Source organism: Peromyscus eremicus, chromosome 8a (genome assembly GCF_949786415.1).
Source record: "Peromyscus eremicus chromosome 8a, PerEre_H2_v1, whole genome shotgun sequence".
Lineage (NCBI taxonomy): Eukaryota > Metazoa > Chordata > Mammalia > Rodentia > Cricetidae > Peromyscus > Peromyscus eremicus.
Window position 1 is genome coordinate 77,363,542 of NC_081423.1, and position 27,145 is coordinate 77,390,686.

Below are 27,145 nucleotides of genomic sequence, written 5' to 3' on the forward strand. Positions count from 1 at the left end.
ATAAGAGAAGCTAACACATGTCCCCATTCTGTAGTCCACTAGACCCCTTTCACCTACTCATGTAAGGAGGGAGACCCTGAGCCTTGGCACACCACATAAAAGCTGAGGTTGGCCCAGCATCCAGGGACACATGGGAATTACCTCCCTCTCGATTATCTTCCTATGGTGCCCCTTTCTGCCTTCTACATAAAAAACTGGCTTCACCAGGGTCAGGGAAGCTGACCTGCCTCAAGCCTTGGTTCCTCTGACCACACTGCACCTCACCTCCACGTATAGATGAGAAGTCATAACTGGAGAAGTCCGGCTGATTCAGAACATCCACAAACATCGTGGGGGTGCCATACAGGAGGGTGCCTCTGCACAAAGGAAGGTCTCAAGATTAGGTTTAGAAGTAAGAGGGGACCCCTTCCCTCCCACCACGAACTCTCAGTGAACAAGAGAAAGCTCAAGGTGGGACCTGGTCCTCTAGCCCCGGCCCTCATCCCAGGTCTCCTGGCTGGAGGAAGGAAGCATCTCAGAAAAGGGGACGGGATCCAGGAGTGAGGATTTGGAGGGTCTCATTAGCCCACAGGTGGCTTGTCCACCAATGCCCACTTCTCTTTGCTGATGGCTTCCAGCGCCTTCTTGCCATTGAAGCTTGGAGAAGACAGGAGGAGAGTGACACCATACATCATAGACACCATGGTGCCCCCCACGGAGCCCAGGCAGTGGTACAGGGGGCTGGGCAGGACCAACCGCAACTCTTCTGCAGTCTGGAGATGGAGACAGGAGGCTGGGTCTATCACGGAGTCAGTTCTTCCAACCAGCAGGGGGAGCTCAGCAAGCTGTCCCACTCTGCCCAGCTGTGCTCCCTGCAGCCTATATAAACCTCACCGGGACCCATCCCAATCTCACCTTTGTGTGCATCTTTAGCCGCTGGCCTATCAGGTTGGAGTTGTTTACAATGTTGTGGTGGGAAAGAGTGGCCCCCTTGGGGCTGCCAGTAGTCCCCTAAGAAGATAAGCAAGTGACAGCTTGGCCTCTTTGTCCATGTTCCCTTCCCACCTTTGACCACTGCTCAGGGGAGCTGGGGGCTAAGAGTCGTAAGAGTAGGAGGATATGGTTGTCCTGAATCCATCCCCTCCCTCTGTTTATGCACAGTGAGCTGTGCAGGCCCCGATGCTAGGGTGCAGAAACGCAAAAGAGTATGCCACACGGCTGCATGTTTACATGTCATATAAGGTGGCTCAGAGGATCTGCCACTAACTAGCTCCATGGGTTTGGAGAAGTTCCCTCTCTGAGCCTGATTCCCCTTGATAGGCTCCATGAGGTCCACCTCTCCCAGCCCTGGTGACTCCCGTAAATCTGCTCCGGGCTGGAAGCAACAGGACCCAGAAGGGGCGAGTAACAAAAACACCAGTTGATGATTTTATGAGGCAGAGAGGAGGGTTGGAGGCCAGAATCAGGAGAGAGTGTCGCCCTCCTGAATTCCTCTACCATCTCTCCATCCCAGGGGCCACGTGGGTAGGGCACAGGGTTCATCTAGGCTTGGGACTGGAGACCGCTGTCCTACCGAGGTAAACTGGATATTGATGGGGTCGTAACAGGACAAGAATTGCTGGTGGTACCGCAGCTGGGCCAGATTCTGCTCCTTGCTACCGACTGCCACCACGTCATCGAGCAGCAGGGTCCCTGGCAAAGGGGTATCCACTGAGATGACTGTGGTCAGATCTGGGAGCCTGGGAGACAGAGAGGATGGTGACATGCAGCTAGAAGACAGTCCAGGAAGACATCAGCTCCACCTTGGGTAGGAGGCAGGAGTCTGAGATGTCACTTGATATTCCACAAACCCAGGACATACCCACCTCTCACTCTTCAAGGCCCCTGGTTGGGCCTTTTCCAGCTCAGGACAGATCTGCTTCAGGATGTTGTAATATTGCTGGGTTTTGAATTGCTTAGGGAACACAATGGCTTTGCAGCCTACCTGTGGGAGGAGAAGTCCCCCTACCTGTGATCAGCAGGAAGCCCAGACTTAGGGGCTATCAGTAATGTCTTGATCTCTTTCTCCTATACCTGAATAGCTATCCAGACATACCCATGTAGCAACACATACACAGCCTCCAATGCACTAAGGTGCACTCTACTCTAAAACACACAAATACACACACACACACACACACACACACACACACACACACACACACTACCCTGACATACACACTCCACCCCTAACACCCACATCAGCCTTATGGCTGACCCATACACACTCTGTGGAGCCAAGACCTCCTCCCAACCATATGTAGCCTGAGGAGAGACACTCTGTAATGTTATCCACTGAGCATGTCCTTTCTCATCCCATCGGCCTCTATAAAACATCATGAGAAACTCCCCTCCCCACCAGGGGCAAGTGGTACCTTTCTTAGGACATATTCCAGTTCTGAGGCCTGGTAGGCTGGGTTCACAGACACCTGGGGGAACAGAGAGGGTATGTCAGTGTCCTGGGTAGACATTCCACTCTCTCACTGCTCCCCTCAGAAGCAGCATCCTACATTCTGCCAGGGCTCTTTGGCGAACCTTGGGTAAAAGCACTACCAAGCCAGAAGCCAGACAGACACGGGTTTGGTTCTGTATCTAAGAGGCTCCCCTTGAATGACATCCCTCCACATACCCAGTGGTGCCAGGTAAACCCCTTCTCACCAGGATGATGCCTGCCTGGGCAGTGGCCAACTGAATAAGCACCCATGCATAGGAATTGGGTCCCCACATGCCCAGCCGGTCACCCCTGCGGAGGCCAATGCTCAGGAGACCAGAAGCAGCTTTGTCCACCTGGTATAAACAGATGGGGAAAACAGGTGAGGTGAGGACAAGGGACCCCTGAATGCTACTCTCTCTCTTAGCCCAGGAGTCACTAGGAACAAACGGATTACCAGGCCTCAGTGGACTCAACACAATGATGGTAAGGAGTCGACACAGTAAACAAATATTCCAGGAACCACTGAGTCAAGAGACATCTAGATCACTTCCACCTCTGTCTCCTAATGCCAACAGTAGGAACCTTAGGAGTTCCCAGCACACTGCCCCATGGGCATGTGCCCACTTTCATGGGCGCTCCGTTCAGCTCTAACAGCTAGGGACCAGCGGCTGCCCTTGGAAGGTTCAAGGTCAGTACTTACCTCCTCCTTGAGCTGTGCAAAGTTCAGCCTGATGTTTTCATGGAGGATAACCAAAGCCTCTCTGTTGGGGAACTTCTGTGCTGTGGCATCCAGGCACTCACCCACAGTCATGTTGACAAGGTGGGAGTTGGTGTGGCCCTGAATGTAACTGAGGCCTCCGATGGGCAAGGGATTGGTGCAATTCACCGTTCCAGAGCTATGGAGAGAGGAACCATGGTCTGGACTGGTGCCAGGCTGGGCCTCCCTGGCACCAACACTCTGGCACACCTAGCTAATTAGCAATCCAGTTGTTTACAATATGTCGGTATATTGAGGACCAATGGGTTTTCTCTAGACCTTTTTTTTTTTAAATAAGGTCTAATGTATGCCAGGCTGGCCTCAAATTCACTATGATTTAGCAGAGGATAACCTTGAACTTCTGCCTCCACCTCCTGAGTGCTGGGTTACAGGCATGCACTAGCACACCCAACTTCATTCTCTGCTGGAGACTGAACTACATCCTCAAGCCCTCTCCAGACCTTGTAAACTTACTGTCCTCATTTGCTCTTTTCCTAACCTCAAGCCTAACTTGCAAGCAGCAGGATGGGGACAAGGCCATCTTAAGCTAGTGCAAAAGCCTCCTGCACCTTCGTGGAAATGATGAGGTGACCAGGGGTAGCTGGGGAACCTGATGTAGAGACAGGCAGATATCACAAAAAGTTATCGCACCTGCGCCCCCAGCTCCTGCCTCCTGGAGGGTGACAGTCACTGTGGTTCTTCCTGGGGAACCAGTGAAGCTCATGGTGGGACCCAGAACTGGGAACCAATGCCTTGGCTTTCTTGGCTCCTCAATGGGCCAATTTATCTCTTCTGGGTCAGAAATTCAAAGACAGAATAGGCGAGGGGTTTAAGAACCGGATGGTGGCACCAGGAAAGACGCTGAAAGGTCTGAGTAAGGGGTTGTGTGCCCAGAAAAGAAGAGTCCCACACTCCCCAGGCAGTGCCCCAGGTTCCCACTTTCAGATGCTGTGGCAAAGCAGAGGCTGTCGCATCCAGCAAAGGATGGCAGCAGCTTGGACCACACGGTGACCTCAAGCACCACAGGGCAACAGGCAAAGAGGAGCTGGTGCCCCAGGAAGGATGTCCTACGTCAGCCAAGACAGACTGTCCCTGGAAAAGAGACTCCATCTCCTTCCGTCACCCTCAGAAAACAGGTTTCTCGGGCACACACCTGTAATCCCAGCACCTGGAAGGCTGCTGAGAGGAGGCCAGTCTGAGCTACATGTGAGTGCCAGGCTAGCCCCAACCATGAAGAAGTACGGGCGAGAATTATAATCACCTGTTCTCAAGGTAAGGAGGCTGATGTGCAAAGATGTCAAGGATCAAAAAGGATGGGAACAGCTAAGCTGGGAATGGAAGCTGGTGCAACTGCCACATGTCACTGTCAGGCCTGCTCTGCCCGCCCTTCGCCTTCATCCCAAGTCCGATCATCAGGGAGTATCGAACCTCCATGTTCCTTTTCTCCATACTTCTATCAAGCGGCACAAGAGGGTAGCGCAGTATTAAGGGGGAGCCAGCAGTTTCTCCAAAGAGTTAAGAGTTATAGGAACTCAGGGCTGGAGAGAAGGCTCAGCAGTTAAAAGCACCTGGCTGCCCCTTCAGAAGTCCCGGTTCAATTCCCAGCGCCCACAAGGCCGCTCTCAACTGTCGGTAACTCCAGTTCCAGGGTGTGGTGGTCTGAAAGAAAATGGCCCCCAAAGGGAGTGGCACTATAGGGGGTGTGGCCTTGTTGGAGGAAGTGTGCCACCGTGGGGGTGGGTTTTGAGGACTCCTATGCCTAAACTATGCCCAGTGTTCACTTCCTGTTACATGAGGATCAAGACGTAGAACTCTCAGCTCCTTCCCCAGCACCATGTCTGCCTGTGTGCTACCTTGCCTACATGCTACCATGTCCCGCCATGATAACAGTGGACTGAACCTCTGAACTGTAAGCGAGTCACCCCAATTAAATGTTTTCCTAAGAGTTGCTGTGGTCTTGGTGTCTCTTCACAGCAGCAGAAACCCTAAGACACAGAGGGGGCGGGCTCAAACGCCTGCTTCTGGCCGCCACAGGCATTGCATACATGTGGTCCATAGATAGACGCGCAAGCCAAAACACACAAAACATAAAAATCAAAACATAAAATAATAAATAAATAAAATGTTAAAAAAAAAGAGTTCTAGAAACTCATACCAGTGTAATTTGCTCATAAACACAGGAACCACCCCAGCCATTCAGTCACTTCAAAGGCCTGAGCATTTTCCTTCTCTGCACACACCCTGAACATCTGGCCCAAAGGGGAGCTGCTACATTCGAGTTTCTTAATGCGTATGGGAGACGCTGAAGGAGCTGGAGAAGGGCCAGCAAAGCCTATCGGTCTCTCTCCAAAACTAAAGTAAAGTAACTATGCAGCTTCAATTGGGGATTGCAAAACCCAAGGCCCTCTGTGGCCAGGCCCGAAGCCAAGCAAGTTCTGTGAGGGAACAAGAGACAAAGCCCAACCTCACCTAAAGGTGCCCTTAGAGAGCTAGTGTGTGGGAATTCAAGTCCAGATCTGTTTTCCTAAGAGAAGCTGAGAACAAGGAAGTTAAAGAAAAAACAACATTCTCTTCATGTCTCAGTGTTAGTAACACATGTGTTCAGACTGCATGTGCAGCCCAAGTGTCTGGAACCTACGAAATACCCCAGCAAACAACCATCTGAACATGGACAGAGGGCCTAGGGTCCCAGCTTAGTGGAAGACCGTTTTCCTGATGTACGTGAGGTCCTGGGCTCGGTTCTCAACACTGAATAAAAGGAAAAAAAAAAAAAAAAGCAGCTGCATACACACCTTTCTAATAAATACACAACATGCAAATTAAAACTACTACACTCTCTGAGGGGCTCTGGAGATAATTCAGTCAGGAAACTGTTTACTGCACAAGTGTGAAGGACCCCAGTTCGATCCTTAGAGCCTATGTGAAAAGCTGGGTGCTCCGGTGGGGGCCACGCCTTTAATCCCAGCTCTTGAGAGGCAGAGGAAAGAGGATCTCTATGAGTTCAAGGCCGGCCTGGTTTACAGAGTGAGTGAGGACAGCCAAGGCTACACAGAGAAATCCTGTCTCAAAAAAAAAAAACCCTGACAGCCTGGTCTACAGAGTGAGTTCAAGGACAGCCAGAGCTGTTACACAAAGAAACTCTGTTTTGAAAAAACAAAACAAAACAAAAAAACCAAACAAAGAAACAAACATAGAGCAGGGCTCCATGGTATACACTTGTAATCCTAACCCTGAGGAGGTGGAGACAAGACGATTCTTTTTTTTATTTTTTGGTTTTTTCGAGACAGGGTTTTTCTGTGTAGTTTTGGTGCCTGTCCTGGATCTCGCTCTGTAGATCAGGCTGGCTTCAAACTCACAGAGATCCGCCTGGCTCTGCCTCCTGAGTGCTGGGATTAAAGGCGTGCACCACCACTGTCCGGCGACAAACCGATTCTTAGGTTTACTGGGCAGCCAGAGAGTGGCAGGCCAATGAAAGCCTGTCTTCAAAACCAAAGCAGACAGCACTGAGGAGGAATGATACTGGAGGTCATCTGGCCTCCACATACATGCTCGCGCACACACCTCCAGCACAAACATGTGCACCCTGCACACATGAACGTGTGTGTGTCAATTATTATGAGGTATGATTCATTTTTACTGAGAAAGTAGGTTAAAAAAAAAAAAAAAACCCTGAGTAAGTGATCCGAAGTGTCACGATGACGTGCAGAAATTGGAATCCTAGTCCATTGCTAGTGAGAGTGTGAAAAGGTTCCACTGTGGGAAACAGAGGGCAGTTCTCCCACAAGTGCAACATAGAACCACCACGTGACCTAACAATGGTAGGAACATAGCACCCCAAAGACTCAAAACAAGTGGTCAAACTGCTCCGTAAAAACGGCAGGAGACTGGAATTGGGGAGACAACTCTGCCGACAAAGCTCTTGTCATGCAGGAATGAGGACCTGGATTTGGGTCCTCAGCACCCATGTAAAAAGCTGGCATGTAGCTGATGCCTGTCAACTCAGCACTGGGGGAGAGGAGTCAGCCAGGCCCCCCAAAGCTATGAGCTTCACATCCGGTGAGAGAGGCAGCCTCAGAGAGAGAAGAAGACTCAGCAGGTAGGCTCTTGCTGCCTCAACCAATGATCTGAGTTGGATCCCTGGAATCCGCATGGCGGAAGGAGAGAACTGACTCCTACGAGCTGTGTTCTGATACACCACACACTCACACACACACACACACACACACACACACACACACACACACACACATACACACACCATGAATAAACAAGATGGAAAGTGATTTAAGGCACTCAAATTGACCTCTGCCCTCCCTCAACATGCATGTACACCACCCCACCCCCCACCCCACCCCACCCCATCCCCACAACAAATTACAGGAGATCCCGATTTAGAGTTAGTTGCTTGCCCTGGGCTCTGGCAAATAAGACTAAAAACCGAAACGAAGTCACTCTGTCTAAAGCTCCCAGCCATCAAATAAAACTCAACCATTTACCTGAAAATTTAAAGAGCCAGAAAAGTGAGATAATAGCTTTATTTCCTACACAGGTCTGTTTGAGTCTGCATGCCCCCTCTGTCTTAACGCATGCACGCATGCACACACACACACACACACACACACACACACACACACACACACACACACACGGTGACCTTTGGGACAGGCGTGGAACTCTCCGTAGGTGAGAGCTTTCATGGATAAGGCTTTGAGGGTGGGGGTGGGGTAACGTCAAGTAACCTGATGTTAACTAATCAGTTCTTTTCCACAGCTCTGTCTCTGTCCAACTTTACAAGGAAAGCCGATTTGAAACGCACACTGTGCTCTTGTTCTTTGTTTTTACTTTGGTTAGTGCCCCCCCTCTGTTTACACAGCCTGTCTCCTATACACAGCCCTGCCCCTCTCCTCAGGTTTGTGGAATGTGCTGTTCTAGACACAAAAACAAGTTGTTGAGATGGTTAAGGGATGAGGCTAAGGCTGTGGCTTTGTGGGTAGAGTACTTGCCTAACAGGCGTGAAGTCCTGGGTTTGCTCACCAGAAGTCACAGAAACAAGACCTGGTAGCTGTAGAGGACCATCCTAGTCAGGGTCATCCTAGGCTAAACTGGAGTCTGAGGGCAGCCTGGACTTGGTGAGATCCTGTCTCATTTAGTAAAAAAGAAAAAGAAGAAGGGGGGGGGGGGAGAAGAGGGGGGAGGGGGAAGAAGGAGGAGGAGGGAGAGGGGGAGGAAGAGGAAGAGGAGGAGGAGGATGGGGAGGGGGGAAAGGGAGAGGGAGAAGAAGGAGGAGGAGGAGGAGGAGAAGAAAGTGTGGCAAGAGGCATGGGAATGAAGTTTGTCAGTAGAGCACTCACCTAGTGTGTGCAAGGCCCTAGCACAGGAAGGGAGGGAGGGAGAAGGAGGGACGGAGGGAGGGAGGGAAGAAGGGAGGGAGGGAAGAAGGAGAGAGGGAGGGAGGGAGGGAGGGAAAGAGCCAAGAGCTTGAAGGAGTTTCCCTGCTCTGAGATCTTGGAGAAATGGTCTTGGAGCTTGGCCCAAACAGAACTGCCATGTCTGGGCAAGATGTAGGTCAACCTGGCTGGGGTCCGAACATGGGACATGCGGGCCCAGACTCCATGATGTGGTGTACGCCTTCAGGGAAGCTACAGCTAGCCCTCCGTGTCCTTGGCTTCTTCACTGAAGAACCAACCAGCTGCAGACAGAAAACACTTGTAAAGGCCAGAAATGATGATGCATGCCTGGAATCCTAGCACTTGGGAGGAAGCTGAGGCAGGAGGATTGCTGTGAATTCAGTGCCAGCCTGGCCTACGTAGTGAAACCCTTTCTCAAACAAACAAAAAGTCAACTCCTCAAAAAGGAATTTGAAAAAAATTCCGGAAACGTCTAAAAAAAAAAAAAAACAAAAACAAGGAGCTAGAGATATGTCTCAGTGATTAAGAGCACTGACTGCTCGTCCAGAGTCCCCGGGGTTCAATTCCCAGCCTTGACACAGTGGCGACAACTGTCTGTCTGTAACTCCAGTCCAAGGCATCTAATACCTTCTTCTGGCCTCTAACGATGCACATACGTGCAGGCAAAATATCCAAATACATAAAATAAAATTAAATAAAAATCTCAAAAAAAAAAAGGAAAGGAAAAAATACTGATACAGTAAGTATTCCAATAATTACATAAGGGCTGGGCTGTGGCTTATTAAAGAGCACTTGCCTGACCTTCATAAAGTCCGCAGTTAGCTCCCCAGAACCGGAGGGAGGGGAGAGTGCTTGCGAAGTAATTAATTTGCTATGATTTGCTATGTGGATGACAGGCTTTGGCTCTGGTTAAGAACACAGCCTGTACTTCCTTCTCTGGATGCTACGTTTCCTTAAAGTCCTCTTTAGTGACTCACTGGACTTACCCACTGGCCTTGAAATACACCTAAATCTGAGTCTGACAGGCACCCTGACACTTTAAATGATGCAGAGCTGCTAGGCTTGTCAACCCCGTCTCTGAAGATTGACAGCTCAAGCTGAGACAGGACCACATACATCCATGAGCCAGGATGGGATATTTGTGCCATCTCCAATATGGAAAATGCCCAAACGCCCATCACCAGTAAAAAAAAGGTCAAGAGTGAATTACTGCTGGTAACTTCATAAAGGAAGGATAGGAAAGGACCTAATGCTGGAACCAGATAAGTTGAATGGGTCATAAAAACAATACTATATAAAAGACATCAGAATCAGGTGTGGTGGCATGCCTTAGTCCCAGTACACAGGAGGTGGAAGGGAGTGAAGCGGGCTAGGAAGACTGGGAAAACAAAGGATCATGGGAAGGAAAGAGAACCCTGACATCCAGGAGTGTGGCTGAAATCTCTCCCTTGCTGGAAGTTGAGATTTTTCAGCACAATTAACAAAATGCGTAGTGTAGATTGCCTATGTAGAGAAAATATCCATTTTTTGGAGAGATATTTGGAATAAGAATGGTAAAGCAGCAGAATCCAAGCATGAAATTGCTGTAGATTGCTCTCAAAGATTCTCACGAACAAAGTTATTATAAACCTATTAGCAGTAAAAACGTGTCTAACTCTCTTGCGGTCTAGTAGAGTAAGGATGCCATAGACTTCTGTAGTCTATGGAGCTAACCTCTGTGGTCCTCATTTGTCAAAAAGGCTTTAATGAAACAAAGTTCCTCAGAAAACCCTTCAAACAACATAATTCAGAAGTCACCAAAATCTAGCCAGGTGTGGTAGTGCCTGCCTGCAACGCCAGTACTAAGGAGGTGGAAGCCAGGAGGACAAGATCATCCTCAGCCACATAGGAAATTTGAGGCCAGCCTGGGATACAAGAGACTCTGCCACAAAAACCCTTTAATAAACATCACTCACTGCCTAGATAGAGCTCCAGGCCAGCCTGGGTTACAAAGTGAGTTCAGGGACAGCCTGGGGTTCATAGTCCAACCTGGACTCAAGAAACAAACAAACAAGAAAAGACTGGGTTTGACTCTGTGGTAAAAGCGCTGGCCTAGCATGTGGACAAAGCCCTAGGTTGATCCCCAGGACCACAAAAATAAACAAATAAATAAATGTTCACCCAGGCACAGTGAGGCTGTAATTCCAGTTCTCGGAAGGCTGAGTGAGGCAAGATCAAGAGTTGGAGGCCATCCTGAGCTACACAGCAAGAGCCCCATCACAAAACACACAAAATTAAAATAAAGGCAAATTAAATTAAAATAAAATAAAAAGGGGTGTTGGAGAGATGTCTCAGGGGTTAAGAGTGTTTCATGTTCTTGCAGAGAGGATGGGGTTTGATTTCCCAGCAAGAAAAGGGAGGGGAAAGAGGGAGGGAGGGAGGGAGGGAGGGAGGGAGGCAGGGAGGGAGGGAGGGAGGGGCTGGGAGACTGTGGGGAGTGGTGGCTCACACCTGCAATCTTGTAAGAGGTATTTAGAGGTTGCCTTTGCTAAAGACTATAGACTCCAGCCCACAAGAAAGCCTGGTACCTCTGTCTCCATTTTGCAACTGTCCCCTTGACTCTGCAGCCTACAGAAGTGTCTACCTAGAAAGCAGAGATAACTATCTTACTTCTCTTTAAGATTGAAGGTATAGACGTATTCATCCTTCTAAATCTGCAGTCACCTACAATTCCAAAAATAACATGGCCTGAAGCAGGACAAACCACAGACAAGATAAGAGTTTCCAAGGAAGAGAGGCTATGCTAATGGAGCAGGGTGTGTGTGTGAGTGTGTGTGTGTGTGTGTGTGCGCGTGTGTGTGTGCTTTTTTCATATGTCTGCGTGGATGCTTGTGCCACGGTGCACATGTGACCTGTGTCCCAAAGACGGCCACATTGACTTAATCTCATCTCAATTTAGAGTATTGGAGTGGATGGGTGAACATAGCTTTTGTCCTAACAATCCCAATTATTTGGGAACCCGAGGCAGGAGAGCTGAAAGTTCAAGACCAGCAACTGCACTTGTCCATCCATCCCTTCCTCCCTCCCTCCTTCCTTCCATCTCTCCCTCTCTCCCTTTCTTGGTCTTTCTATGAAATTGAGGATGACTTGAAGCTCCTGTGTAGTCCAGGCTGGTCACAAACTCATGATCCTCCTGCCTCCTCCCAAGCTGCAGGTGTACTACCACACTACACATAGCCTGTGTAATTTAGTGAGACCCTATCTCCAGACAAAATTAAACAGGGTTGGGGAAACTGGGCATGATGGTGCTCTCCAATCAGTACTTGGGAGGCAGAGTCAGGGGATTATCCCAAGTTCAAGGACAGCCTGGTTAACACAGTTAAGTTCCAAGACAGCTTGGGCTACAGACTCTGTCTCAACTCCACCATCCGCCAATTAAAAAATAAATAAACAGCCTGGGCTACCAAGTGAGTTCCAGGAAAAGGCGCAAAGCTACACAGAGAAACCCTGTCTCGAAAAACCAAAATAAAATAAAATAAAATAAAATAAAATAAAATAAAATAAAAAATAAAAAATAAATAAATAAACAGAGCTGGGGCAAAACTCAGTTGGTAGAATGCTTTCAAAACATGCACAAAGCCCTGGATAGCACACATGCTAAGCGTGGTTGTGCTCGTCTGTGATCCCAGCAACTTCAGAGGTTGAAGAAGATGGATTGGGGGGTTAAAGGCCATCCTTGGCTACACAGTGAGAGAGGCCAGCCTTGACTATATGATATCCTGTCTCAAAACACAACAAGGAAATAAAAGGGAACACAAAGTCAAAGGGCTGAGGAAGGAGTAGCAGTATAGCACTGGCTTAGATGCGTAAGGCCTTGGGTGGCCCAGCTCGGTCACCAATACTCACTTAAAATAAGCATACTCTAGGGCTGTAGAGATGGCAGGATAGGTAGGAGCACTTGCCCAGGAGCCTGACAATCTTGAGTTCAATCCTCCAAACCCACTTGAAGGTAGAAGGGAGAACCAGCTCCACAAAGTGGTCCCCTGACCGACACGAGTGTGACCTGATACTCAGGTGAACGTGCCCCACAGCAATAATAGTAAAAAAATAAAATTTTAAAAGCATACTTTTCTGGGTCTTTAGTATACTTCAACATAAAGTTTTAAAAATCCTGTAGGAATTGAGCTACCATTGATACAGTCATAACCAATAAACTAAACAGCAGATTGCTGGATCTACTTGCCATTCCTTTTTGTTTTAAGCAGCATGAATTAACGTCTGTGCAAAATATGTACACACATCAGTAAATAATGCCAGGCAAGCCAAGGAAATGCATCTGTTGGTGGTTTCTAGCTTAGAAACTCCTCTGGAAAAGAAGTTCTTTTCTAAATGTTTTAGGCCTTTGCTTCTGGGGGTTCCAATAAACAAGACGGAAGTGTATGTGCTCTGTGCAGAGTTCATTGTGCGCTGGGACTGCACCCTGCAATTCGTCTCAGACATGGATATGCATTCTGCAGGAACAGGGCTGAGAGCTTATTACACATTGCTTATTGATAGGATAAGGTTTCCTGGATACTAAGCTTTGGTCCAGAAGGTAACACTGGAAGAACATTCCAGAGAGGAGTGGTAAATCCACCCAGACGACCAGTTTTACAACGCAATTTCTAAGAAAGTCAATAGAGAGACTTTAATGGCAACTCAAGGAATTAATGATTCCGCTTTATGAAAATGATAAACAGGAGACTGGGGGTGTAGCCCTGCTGGTAGAGGGCTTGCTGCCCTTGCAAATGATGGGAGTTTGGTTCCCAGCATTCACATCAGGCAGCTCAGGACTCAGCTCCAAGGGATCTGACACCCTCCTCTGGCCTCTGCAGGCAATCATACACATGCATATACTCACACATATACACATAAGTCAAAAATAAAATGCAGTAAAATCTTTTTAAAAAGCATCCTTGTGAGCCTGCTGGTGGTGGCATTCGCCTTTAAATCTCAGCATTTGGCAGGCCGATCTCTGTGAGTTTGAGGCCAGCCTGGTCTATAGAACCAGTTCCAGGACAGACAGAAACCCTGTCTGGGGGAGTGGGGGAGCATTCTTATGAAAGAGTGTTCTGCAGTGGTCCTAACAGCAGCTCAAGTGGACGGTAGCTCAGCCTGGATCCTAAATCAGGTGTTCTTACTGACTGTGTGCAATTAGTATGACGGCTCATACTAAAAAGTCTAGAGACGGGACTGCAATGCAGAATTCAAAATTGCCTCAGAGAGGCTGGGGATGGATAACTCAGCTGGCAGAATGCTTGCCCAGCATGCATGAAACCCTGAGTTTGATGTCCTAGAGCTGCATAAACTGGTTGTGGTGGTGCACATCTAATCCCAGCACTTGGAAGGTAGAGACAGGAAGATCAGAAGTTCAAGATCATCCTTGACTACATATTGGCTCAAGGCCAACTAACTGGAGAGAGAGAGAGAGAGAGAGAGAGAGAGAGAGAGAGAGAGAGAGAGAGAAACCTGAGCATGGTGATGTACACCTTTAGCTCCAGCATTCGGGAAGCAGGTGGATCTCTGAGTTCGAGGCCAGCCTGGTCTACAGAGCAAGTTCCAGGGCAGCCAGGGCTGTACAGAGAAACCCTGTCTTGGAAAAAAGAAAAAAAAAAAAAGAAAAAGAAAAAAAAAAAAAAAAAAGAAAAGGAAAGGAAAAAGGGTGGGGGCAGAGGGATGGTTCAGCGGTTAAGGGTATTTACCGGCCCTCTTGCACAGAAGACCCAGGTTCAGTTCTCAGCACCCATATGGCAGCTGACAACCATCTGTAACTCCAGTTGTGGGTGATTTGAAGCCCTTTTCTGGCCTCCCCAGGCATGTGGTGCACATACATACATGTAAGCAAAATGCTCACAAAATAAAAGTAAACAAAACAAAAGCAACAGTAAAAGCATAGGCCTTAGAATGGAGGGTACAGACCAGTGTGGAGCTTCTGCTTAGCACTTCTGAGGCCTGGGATTCAACTCCCAGCACTGTACTAGAGGCAGGGGTGTATTAAAAAAAAAAAGACACGGAGGGGCCAGAGAGATGGCTGAGCCATTAAGGCTAGGCTCACAACCAAAAATATAAAAAAGATATGGAGACTTATTATTAATTACGAAGGCTCGGCCTGTAGCTTAGACTTGTCCCACTAGATCTTATAACTTAAATTAACACATTTGTATTAATCTACATTTTGCCTCCTGGCATTTTACCTCTCTTCCATCTTGCACCTCCTGTTTCCCCTCCATGATCTCTGGCATCTTTGCTGCACCTAGATTCATCTTCTTCCTCTGGCCAGAAATTCCACCTAACCTCTTCCTGCCTAGCTATTGGCCATTCAGCTCTTTATTAAAGCAATCAGCTGGGCGGTGGTGGCGCACACCTTTAATCCCAGCACTGGGAGGCAGAGGCAGGCGGATCTTTGTGAGTTCGAGGCCAGCCTGGTCTACAGAGCGAGATCCAGGAAAGGCGCAAAGCTACACAGAGAAACCCTGTCTCGAAAAACAAAAACAAAAATAAATAAATAAAGCAATCAGAAGGTGCCTTAGCAAAGACACATCTTCATAGTATACAGAAAGATTATTCCACAACATTTCCCCCTTTTTGTCTAAATAAAAAAGGTTTTAACTCTAACACAGTAAAACTATATACAATAAGAACAACTATCAGGTATTATCTAAATGATGACAAACATCCATAACTCACCAAACAACCAATAACCACCCACCCTGCCTCTTTGGAATGTTGGCATCATGTTTTCTAGACTGCTTCCTGTTGTCTGGGGGAAATGATATCTTTAGGGGACCCTGTAAAAATTGGGATAATGGTCAAGTCCTGGGAAAGCTAGCTGCATCATTTGTTGTCCAGTCTCTGTGCAATGGGAAAGTGCAAGGCTTAGCTGCAGTTCTGGCTAGAATAGTCTGTGAGGCTGGACCATCTCAGCCAGCAGACTTGAAGCCGTTCTGAATTTAGAACTCTAAGAAAACTGCAACAGAGGCCCTCTGAGAGGCTGGATCACCTGGGTCACCCATTTTCACTGGTGTCTGAGCAGGTAAAATATACATCACCTGTCTTGTAGTTTTTCTAGGTTTATTTCTTTGTTCATCGTCAAGATTTTCAGGAAATCTTCCCCAATCAAATCTGATCTTTATTAGTTTTGAAGGAATCCATAGCTTTTTGTTTCCTGTGGAAACAAAAGCATAACCTCTCCTGCAACATAACACATTTCTGGACTTCCATTCTGAAGTCAAGACATCTCCAAAGTATAAAGGCTGATTTAACTCAGCAGTCCTCCCATAATCCAACGTTTCTCAGCAGCTGCTGTTCTCTGTTCACCAGCGTTAAAAAAAAAATTCAAAATTAACAAAGCACCATAAAAGGTTCAAACTCCCTGTGCTATAATATTCTTCCGGGCGGTAGTGGCGCACGCCTTTAATCCCAGCACTCGGAAGGCAGAGGCAGGCGTATCTCTCTGAGTTCGAGGCCAGCCTGGTCTACAAAGCGAGTTCCAGGAAAGGCACAAAGCTACACAGAGAAACCCTGTCTCGAAAAATAATAATAATAATAATAATAATAATAATAATAATCTTCATCCTTAAGTGGTTTATTTTTATATTACTTTATTTTATCTTTAAAGACTTTATTTTATTATTTTTAAACTATTTTTTCTATGACTGTCTATTCCCATTTCTTTTCTTTCTTTAGCATCTAAGCACATTTTTAAACATACTGTATCTTTTTCTGAGTTTTTTTTTTTTGTGTGTGTATGTGTCTGGACTTGGCTTTACTAAGCATCTGCAGCATTTTCTGACCTCGTGAGACAAATCTTAAACTGCCATGTCAGCAGCAGCTCAGCTCAGCTCAGCACACGGTGCTAGCAGCTGGTTCCTTCCCACAGGCAGGGGTCAGTAGCCGGGTCTCTATACGCTGGAGAGACGATGGTCACCGGGAAGCCACCTTTGACTCCGTGTTCTGAACTCTTTTTTTATGCTTTCTCAGGCCTTATGTGGATATATGTGACCCCATGTTGGGTGTCGTTTGTAAACAGCATTTTCTTTGGGCCATCAGCTCACAAAAAAAGAAACAGACACTTAATTACGAAAGCTGGCCTATAGCTTGGGTTTGTCCCACCAGCACTTACAACTTAAATTAATCCACTTATATTAATCTATGTTTTGCCTTGAGGCTTTTTACCTCTCTTCCATCTTACACTTCCTGTTTCCTCTCTGTGTTCTCCGGCATCTCTCCTGCACCTAGATTTATCTCCTCCTCTTCTCCCTCTGTCCAGAAATTTCACCTAACCTCTTTCTACCTAGCTACTGGTCATTCAATTCTTTATTAAAGCAATCAGAAGGCTCCTTGACAAAGACACATCTTCACAGTGTGCAAAAAGATTATTCCACAACACTGCCAGGTGGTGGTGGTGGTAGTGGCCGCCATGCACACCTTTAATCCCAGTGCTCGGAAGGCAGAGGCAGGTGGATCTCTGAATTCTAGTCTGGCCTGGGCTACAGAGTGAGTTCCAGGACAGCCAAGGCAACACAGAGAAACCCTGTCTCAAAAAAAAAAAAAAAAAGAAAGAAAGAAAAAGAAAAAGAAAAAGAAAAAAAGAAAAAGAAAAGAAACAAACAAACCCCAAAAAGCCTAAACAAAGCTCCCCGACTAGAAGATTAATAAAAGAATGATTTTATCTTTTATTATGGCAATGGGTGCAGGAGCCATGATGACTGTGAAATGCACCCCTCACCAAGGTGCTGTCCTCAGCCCTAGCGCTGAGAGCTCCTGGGAATTAGAGAAAGGGGGTGAGCTGCCAATCAAGAAGCACTGAGCTGCATGGGTGTTGCAGGCCAGTAACTCCAGCAACCAGAAGGCAAGAGGAAGAGGAAGTTTTTCAGGCCATGCCCAGGCTACACAAAGCAACATTGTTTGGAAATAAAAGAAGTAGAGACATGAAGATTAAGACTGTCGGGAGGGGTGGTGGTGGCGGCGGCAGACGCCTTTAATCCCAGCACTCGGGAGGCAGAGGCAGGTGGATCTCTGTGAGTTTCAGGTTAGCCTGATCTACTGAGCGAGATCCAGGACAGGCACCAAAACTATGCAGAGAAACCCGGTCTCGAAAAACCAAAAACCAAAAACAAAAAACAAAAAACAAAAAAAAAAAAAAAAAAGAGTTCAAGACGATCCTCAACTCCACAGCGAGTCTGAGGTCAGCTATGCTAAGACAGTCTCAAACTACAACAAAGTAACTCTTCCTTGAGAAGCCCACCCCAGGACTCTGCCGTGTGTTGCTTTCTCCTTCTGAGCTCCTCTAAATAAAGAGCACCAGCTGCTCTTCCAGATGACCCACAGGGTGTCTCACAACCAAACGGTAGGTAACTCCAGTCCCTGGAGATCTGACACTCTCTTCTGGCCTCCTGGACACCAGGCAAACACACCATACACAGATAACACATTCAGGAAAAACACCCATGCACATGAAACTTTTAAATATATATAATATGTGTAATATTACACACACACACACACACACACACACACACACACACACACACTAGGGGTCAGTGAGATGGCTCAGCGGGAGCTTGCTGCTAAGCCTGATGACCTGAGTTTGATCCTGGGGTCCACAAGGTGGAAGGAGAGAAGTGAATTTCTTTTTTTTCCGTGACAGGGTTTCTCTGTGTAGTTTTGCGCCTTTCCTGGAACTCACTTTGTAGACCAGAGATCTGCCTGCCTTTGCCTCCTGAGTGCTGGGATTAAAGGTGTGCGCCGCTACCGCCCAGCAAGAAGTGACTTTCACAGTGTTCTCTGACCTTCAGACAGGTGCCGTGGAATCCATGTGTGAATTTGTAGATGGATAAATGTAATAACAAAATTATATATATATATATATATATATATATATATATATATATATATTAATAATTCTATTTAAAAAAAATAGCAAGAGGTTTGCTTCCTGAAGGTCCAGCACTGGCAGGTAGCAAGCCTAGATCCTTTCTGAACACATTGCTCTTTCCGCTGCAGCCCAGTCACAGCCTCCCCTAGTGGCCTTGCTACAGAACCCACTGAAGGGGTAGGGCTCTGGATACCTCTCCCAGAAGAGTTCTCAGCAGGAGTCCCCCTAGCACTCCCCCTATAGGGATCCCGTCTGCCCTCAAGTACACACATGGCTCTTTCTATAATCTGTTTGTGGCACTTAATTCATTACCTCAGCTCACTCTCCAGTCCTCAGGGGTCCAGCTCACCTTTCTCCTCCCAGCACCAACCATTGGGTTCTGTCTCCATAGCTCCCAGGAAAGGCAAACCCAGAGGGTCTCACACTCCTTGCCAGGCCCTGTCTCACAAAACCTGGACAGAAGACACAGGTGGCTGGCCCAAGGAATCCCAGGTGGAGTCTGAGGCATTCTGTCAAATTTCAGGGTGGGCAGCAATCATCACCCCCAACACAAAGGATTACTCAATTTTGTCTGGGTCAAACACAGCCACAGCAGAGCTAGGCTCCAAGGAGCCACCGAGGCAGGGCTATTGATAATGCCTGAGCAAACAGGCCCATGAGGAGGAACTGTTTGTTTTGCCTCCTGAAACCATACCTATCGTTCTGATCCTTGGAAGTTGAACCAGAGGTCACAGGTGGACCCTGCTGGGAGTCTGAAATGCCCCAGGCCCTGGGCAAGGCCTCTTGATCTTTTCAGACACCACTAGAGAGGAAAGATGGTAGAACAGATGCCAGGTACCCAGAACCACAGAAGCATCTCCCAAGCTAGGGTCAGCTAATGAAAGTATCGCGCCAGCCACCAGCAAAGCTTTTAAAATGAAATTGAAAGCAATTGCCAATTAGCCCCAAGTCATGAACTAGCACTGACCTTTGTCCCCTTCCTTCACTGGTATCTGATGCAAGGTCAGTGAACTAGCTGGCCCTGCAGGCAGAGGGGTTGGCTGCCAGACTTGAGATCAATCCCTGAACACAGATAAAACCAACTCCCACAAGTTGTCCTCTGACCTCCACATTCATGACATGGCACATACATCATAAACGTAAATTTATTTATTTTTAGTTTTTAATTTAATTAATTAATCTATTTACTTTGGCTTTTTGAGACAAGGTCATACTATGTAGTCCTGGCTATCCTGGAACTCCCTATGTAGATAAGGCTGGCCTTGAACTCATGGAGATCCACCTGCCTCTGCTTTCCAGATGCTAAGATTAAAGCTGTGTGCCACCACACCCAGGGAACATATAATTTTTGGGGGCAGAGGTTGGTTTTTAACAGGGTTTCTCTGTGTAGCCCTGACTGTCCTGAAACTCACAGTGTCTGTAGACCAGGCTGGCCTCAAACTCAGAGAGCCTCATACTCAGAGATCCGCCTGCCTCTGCCTCCCGAGTGCTGGGATTATAGGTGTGCGCCACCACCGCCAGGCGATTTTTTTTTTTTTTAATAAGAAAAAAATATGGTTGGGGAGATGGCTCACTGGTTAAGAGCAAGCACTGCTTTAAAAGAATTTGGCTCCCAGCACCTACATCAGGCAGCTCACAATTGCCTGTAATTCCAGCTCCCGTGAATCCAACATCCTCTTCAGGCTGCGAAGGGAACCTGCACTCACATGCACAAACCTTCCCCTCATGCATAATTAAAAATAAAATATCAAAAAGAAAAATGTAAATGATCAATAAGACTAAGCCAAGCAAGTGGGCCAAGCATGACAGCTCACACCTGGAAACTCAGCACCTGGGAGGTGAAGGCAGGAGGATCTAGAGTTCAAGGTCATCCTTGACTACACAGTGACTTTGAGGCTAGCCTGAGCTACATGAGAGCCCATCTCAATGAAACAAAACCCAGGACATCTTGTGCGCATAAAACTAGCTTCTCAATAACCACAGACTAGTGATGCTGTGCAGTCAGCTTAGGTGGGAGCTTTGGTCAGTAGTGAGTGCCGAGATTTATAAATGGTCAAAGTACAGTGAATAAGTGACTGCTGAATGCCTGTCCAGAGATGGGCCATCTACATCATCCATTCCAAGGTTCAGGGAACATCTCAGATGAAGAGGTGTAAAGAATTAAGAGCTGAGGGAAGGTGGAGGAGATGTACCGAACACTGAGTTTCCTGAGAAGCTGTGATTACCAGCACACAACCGAGGCCAGATTGGGCCTGTCAACATCCTGTCATGGGAGGAAAAGGGGCTCATGAGCACCCCACCTCAGGAGATTTACACAAAAGTAACAGTTGATGGGGGGAGGGGACATTTTCTTCAGCGGTGTAGCCACTGGTAAGATGTCCAAGCTCCTATAAAAGTCACACCTCTGCTCCTGTAAACAACCCTAATGTAACTCACATACATACGCGCGCACGCACTCATGCGCACACACACCATGAAACTAGAAAGGCGACTCTCTGGGAGCAGGAAGAGGATAAGAGAAAGTATGGGATATATATGATTTCATACATTATGCATATGTATGAAAATGCCACAAAGAAACCCATATTATGTATAATTAATATGTGCTAAAATGACAACTTGATGTTCTACATTTTAACATAATAAAAATATTATAAGAAGGCATTAGATCCCCTACAAATGGAGTTATATATGGCTGTGAGCTGCCCTGTGGGTGTGGGAACTAACCCTGGGTCCTCTGTAAAAACAGCAAGTGTTCTTAACCACTGAGCATCTCTCCAGCCCCTAGCCTGCCTTTTTTTTGCTTTGGCTTTTTGAGATACAGTTTCTCTGTGTAACAGCTCTGGCTGTCCTGGAACTTGCTTTGTAAACCAGAAAAGATGCAAAGCGAAAGAAATACATAAAGAAGTGGAGCTGGGGATGCGGCTCAACAACAGAGCACTTTCCAGCACATTCGAGGCTCCGGGTTCGACCCATAGCACTGGCAATAGAAGACAAACACCTCCTGGGTTTACGAATTTTATTTAATATGGAAGAGACAAAAGATTGGCTTCTAGCTTGTTTTGTAGAAGATTGATTTTTATTATTTTATTAAGCTCATGAGTGTTTTGCCAGAATACATGTCTGTGCACCATGTGAATGCCTGGTGTCCATAGAGGCCAAAAGAAGGCATTAGATCCCCTACAAATGGAGTTATATATGGCTGTGAGCTGCCCTGTGGGTGTGGGAACTAAACCTGGGTCCTCTGTAAAAACAGCAAGTGTTCTTAACCACTGAGCATCTCTCCAGCCCCTAGCCTGCCTTTTTTTTGCTTTGGCTTTTTGAGATACAGTTTCTCTGTGTAACAGCTCTGGCTGTCCTGGAACTTGCTTTGTAAACCAGGCTGGCCTCGAACTCACAGAAATCCACCTGCCTCTGCCTCCTGAGTGCTGGGATTAAAGGCATATACCACCACTGCCCAGCCCTAGCGTGCTTTAAAAAAACAAAAAACAAAAAACATTTATTTTAATTTTAGTTATGTGTGTGTGTGTACATGTGGGTATGTGCACATGAGTGCTGGTGTCATCAGAGACAAAAGGCATCGGATCCCTCCGAAGTTGGCATTACAAGCAATCATGAACCACCTGAAGTGAGCGCTGGAAACCAACTGGGATCCTCTACAAGAGCAATACTAGAGCTCTTAACCACTGAGCCATCTTTTGAACCTAGCATGCTTTTTAAAATCCCCAGGAATTATCAAGGACACATAATCTACCACAATAAATAAGCAAATAATAAGAATGGAAGAATCACAGGAGAGATGGCCAGCAAATATTTCAAGAGACAAACGCACTGATAGCCTTAGGCGTGTAAACTTAAAACCACAGCAGGGTGGCCCCGGAAATGCTTCAAAGTCCGACCACTCTAAGTACTGGCAGCACTCTAGGGAAACAGCAAGATTTGGATGTTGCTGGGAGTCACAACAGCACAGATCTTCCAGGACAGTACCCTGAAGAGCTGCAGTGTCAGCTCCCCGACTCAGCAACCCTGCTGCTCCACATGACACTCATGCCACGGACTGCTGTGCAGCAGGGAAAGCCGAGAATCCACATCCCCGGGCATCAGCGTGAGCAGATGCCTGCTCTTGAGAGAACTAATGTGCTAGCTTTGTTCACACCAGTATAATACGTAGCCTGTATACAAACACAAAAACAAAAAAAGCGTTCACATGGAATGACTACATGTGCTTTACAGGCCTAACAAATGTAAACTGTATACACCAAATGATACAATATATCACCTGTTGGCTCAGGGATATGTCACAAGTATAAACCAGGTTATGGTGTAGCTCAGTGTCAGAGAATGTTTAGGCTATATAAAGGCTCTGAATTCAATCCTGGTATAAAGAAACAAAGCATAAGACCTGCTTTGCTACAACACAATTAGATTTATGACAGGGAAGATATAAAGGAGACATCAGGGCTGAGGGTGTGGCTCAGCAGTTCAGAGCCCTGCTGCTTTTCCAGAGGACCAGGGTTAGATTCCCAGCACCCACACGGCAGCTCACAATCCTTGGCTCAAATCCTCTATAATTCCAGTTCCAGGGGATCTGACGCCCTCTTCTGACCTCCATGCACACTGCATGCACATGCTGTACAGACGACGTACATGCAGGCGAAACAGCCACACACATAAAATAAAAACTTTAAAAATGGGGCTGGAGAGATGCTCAGCACTTAAGAGCACTGGCTGCTCTTCCAGAGGATCTGGGTTCAATTCCCAGCACCCACATGGCAGCTTACAACTGTCTGTAACTCCTGTTCCAGGGGACTCAACACCCTCACACAGACATACATGCAGGCAAAACACCAATGAACATAAAATACAAACAAATAAATTTTTAAAAAAAAACTTTAAAAATGGGGAGGGGACTTCAGTTTTATCTGTAATGGTTTATTTCTTCCACTGATAACCCTTCTGAAATTAAGTATGGCTAAGTTGTATTTCTGAGTAATGGGGACACAGGTGTTAATTATTCTATCACGTATTATGTTATATCTTGCATATTTCTTGTTTGAAATTTTACTTCACTTTTTTTCTGATAATTAAAAACATTAGTTACATGTATTTGTTTGTGTGTATTTGGTGGGGGCAGAGCATGTAATGGCATATGCATGGAGGTCAGAGGAAAATACTTGAAGTTTATTCTCTTCATGTTCTACCTACACAGTAGGTCCTGGGTATTAAACTAAGGTCATCATCAGGCTTGCTGTCTTATGCTTTTCTCCCACTGAGCAATCTTCCCTAATTTAGATGTATTAGACAGAGTGTCCTGTATTATGTAGCCCAGGCTAGCCTCAAACCCAATATGTAGCTTAGATTGGCATTAGATAATCTTCCCTCCACATCCCAAGTGCTGAAATTAAAGGTGTATACCACCATGTGTGGCTTTTTATTATTTTAATATGATTAAGAGGGAAAAAAGTGAAAGAAGTTTGCCAGACATGATGATACTCATGTTCTAATTATTTGGGAAGCTGAGGCAGGAGGATCACTTAAGCCCAGGACTATGGAATTAACTGGGCAATATAGCAAAACTCTATCTCCTTGGAGGGGGGGAATGTTAGGGGCTAGAGAGATGACTCAGTGGTTGAGAGCAATTTCTGCTCTTCGAGAGGACCCAATTCAGTTGGCAGCACACACATTAATCGGCTCACAATCAACTGTCACCCCAGCTCCAGGGGATCCAACACTTTCTTTTGGCTTCTATGAGCACCCACACACATGTGTCATACACTCACAGAAATACATACAGGTACATACAAGTCAAATCAAATTAATAAAATCTAAAATAATAACAATAATAATAAAAAAGCAATGAACGTATAGTAGCTCCCGCCTGTGATTCCTGTACTCAGCAGGCTAAGAGAGGAGGACCACTGTGAGTCTGAGGCTAACCTGGGCTACATAGTAAGTTCCAGCTCAGCCTGGGTCAGTCAGATCTTGCCTCAAAAAAAGAAAAAAGTCTAGAGGGTTAATGCCTTCTTCACTAGGGTATCTAAAATATCACATGATGAGGTGACTTGTGGACTCAAAATCAGGCTCTCTTCCCCCAGCTCCCTTGCATACCACCCTGAGATTTATTGTCCCAAGATACCACTCCCTCAGCCTATCTGCCATCAGTCATCAACATCCTGGGGGGTTATTGCTCTATTTTTAGACACAGGCATAGTGATTGACCATCTAGTTGGTTGGTAGGAAGGATAATCTTGGACCTGCAAACCCAGCGTTAAATAATCCTCCTGCCTCCACACCCCATGCTGAAAGTGCAGGTGTGTATCCCTGTGCATAGCTTTTTATCGTATTAATTTCAGAGTGTATGTCTGAGGCCGCCTATCCTGAAATAAAATCACAATATTTGTTTTGTTATTGTGTGTTGGGGATAGATCGCAGGGCCCCAGGCATGCTTGATGAGCACTGTATCACTGAGCTACATCTCCAGCCAGAAAGTTCCGATGCTTATCTACTGCACATAGGACGATATACTTACACCAGCTACAACCTGCAACTCTTATTCCAGAAAACCAACATGTACTTGTGACAAAATCCAAATGAGAGCATTAATAAGTGGCCATTTTCTTAACCCAAGGCCAATTAGACAGTGGTCACTAAGAGCACAAAAATAACATGATGCTCTTAAAAGGCCCTCAGAGAGCAAGTGTGGTAGGATTATACGTGTACACCACCACACTTGTATAATCCTACCACACAGGAGGATGAGGCAGGATGACTGCCATGAGTGTTGGGACAGCTTGGTCTACGGAGTTCCAGACCAGCCTGGCTACAGAGTGAGACCTTGACCTGTACGCCACTCCCTGCCCCCCCGGGCCCCCCCCCCCCCCCCCGGCCAAAAAAAAAAAAAACCACAGGTGTGGTAACTCATGGTTATAATTCAGAATTTCCAAGGCTGAGGCACGAGAGGTATTATGAGTTTGAGGCTAACCTTGGCTATAGAAAGAGACCCTATCTCAATAAAAAACAAACAAGCAAATACAAACACTTCTCCCTAAAAAGAGTCCTCAGTGACCATGACAGTCCTCAACAGTTTAAGGTCCTTTTGGCTAAGCCTAAAGAAGACCCAGTTCAATCCCTAGGCCCCATTGTCAAGCATGGACCAATACACTCAAGTAAATAAATACTTCTGAAAATGTTTCCGGGTCCTCAGCAGAGGGGAAAATTAACTCTGACCAAGGTGAACACGATATGTAAATAAAAACATGAGGAAAGGAAAAACTTAGACCTGAGGGTGGTGTTGAAACCAACCCAGTGGCTGAGCACTTGAACACAGAGTGTGTGCAAGGTCCTAGGTCTGAAATCCAGAGCTCATGCACACACTCACTCACACATGCACACACACTGTGGGTGGTTAATCATGGTACAATTGACTGGACTTGGAATCACAGAGCTGGAGAGTGTCTTCAAGGGTGTTTCCAAAGAGGCTTACTGAGGGAGGAAGAGCTAATCCGGATGTGAGCGGCACCGTCCCACAGGCCGGGATCCCAGACTGTGTAGAAAGGAGAAGGAGGGCTGAGTGCCAGCATTCATTTTCTCTTCCTTTCCTGACTGTGGACACAAAATGACACTCTTGCCATCATGTCCTCCCGGCCACGATGGACTTTGCCCTCAATCCGTGAGCCAACATACATCTTCCTTAAATTGTTCTCCTCAAGCATTTAAGTAAAGAAAAGGAACCCATATAAATGAGAAGGAAGAAGTAAAAAGTACAGCTGGGTGTGGAGGCTCATAGCTGTAATTCCAGCACTGGGAGGCTGAGACCGGGCGATTGCTGTGAGTCTGAGGCCCCTCTGGACCTCTACATCATGAGGTCCCATCTCAAAAAATAAAGCAAGAAAGAGCTAAAGAGGTGTCTCAACAATTAAAAAGCACTGGTTGCTCTTCCAGAGGACTCAGGTTCAGTTCCTAACACCCACACAGTGGCTCACAGCCATCTTGAAATCCAGCTCCAAAGGACCTGATGCCCTTTTCTGGCTTCTGGGGACACCAGGCAAGTCTGTGGTACACAGACATACATACAGACAAGACATCCATGTGCATAAAAGTAATTTGTTTTAAATTATTAAATAAAATAAATAAAACAAGAAAGGAAGGAAGGAAAAGAAGAAAAGGAGAGAAGAAGAAAGTTCTGTCCCTTGGGAAGCCAGGTAATGAGTAAACATGCCATGGTTTGAATGATCTTCAAATTCATATGGTAATGATTCTTAGAATGTAACTTCTGGCCAGGCATGGTGGTGCATGCCTTTAATCCCAGCACTTTGGAGGTAGAGAGAGGGGATCTCTGTGAGTTCAAGGCCAGCCTGGTCTACGAAGCGAGTTCCAGGACAGCCAAGGCACAGAGAAACCCTGTCTCAGAAAAGAGAGAAAGAAAGAGAAAATGTAACCTTTGGATCATGAGGCCTCTGCACTTGGGAATGGAGTAATCCATCCATGTTTCTGTGGATTAATGGGTTATAGAGGGAGTAACTTTTCTTTGAAAGGACTCTCCTTGGCATCTTTTCTGGGTCTCACCACGTGATGCCCTAGGCCATGTCATGACCCAGCAGGATGGCTCTCACTGGTGCCAAGTAGATGCTGGC

General features: G+C 46.6%; 1 protein-coding gene across 1 annotated transcript in view; it reads right to left on the reverse strand.

Annotated features, from left to right (window-relative positions):
* Window positions 1-27,145, reverse strand: part of Acsf2 (acyl-CoA synthetase family member 2) — a 42,113-nt gene that overhangs the window by 10,980 nt on the left and 3,988 nt on the right. Inside the window, exons 2-9 of the mRNA XM_059271568.1 lie at window positions 3,153-3,348; window positions 2,677-2,805; window positions 2,394-2,447; window positions 1,845-1,963; window positions 1,553-1,718; window positions 895-990; window positions 595-752; window positions 265-356 (exon numbers count right to left, since the gene is read on the reverse strand). Coding sequence (XP_059127551.1) covers window positions 265-356; window positions 595-752; window positions 895-990; window positions 1,553-1,718; window positions 1,845-1,963; window positions 2,394-2,447; window positions 2,677-2,805; window positions 3,153-3,348 — 1,010 coding nt within the window. The remainder of the gene's footprint in view (window positions 1-264; window positions 357-594; window positions 753-894; window positions 991-1,552; window positions 1,719-1,844; window positions 1,964-2,393; window positions 2,448-2,676; window positions 2,806-3,152; window positions 3,349-27,145) is intronic.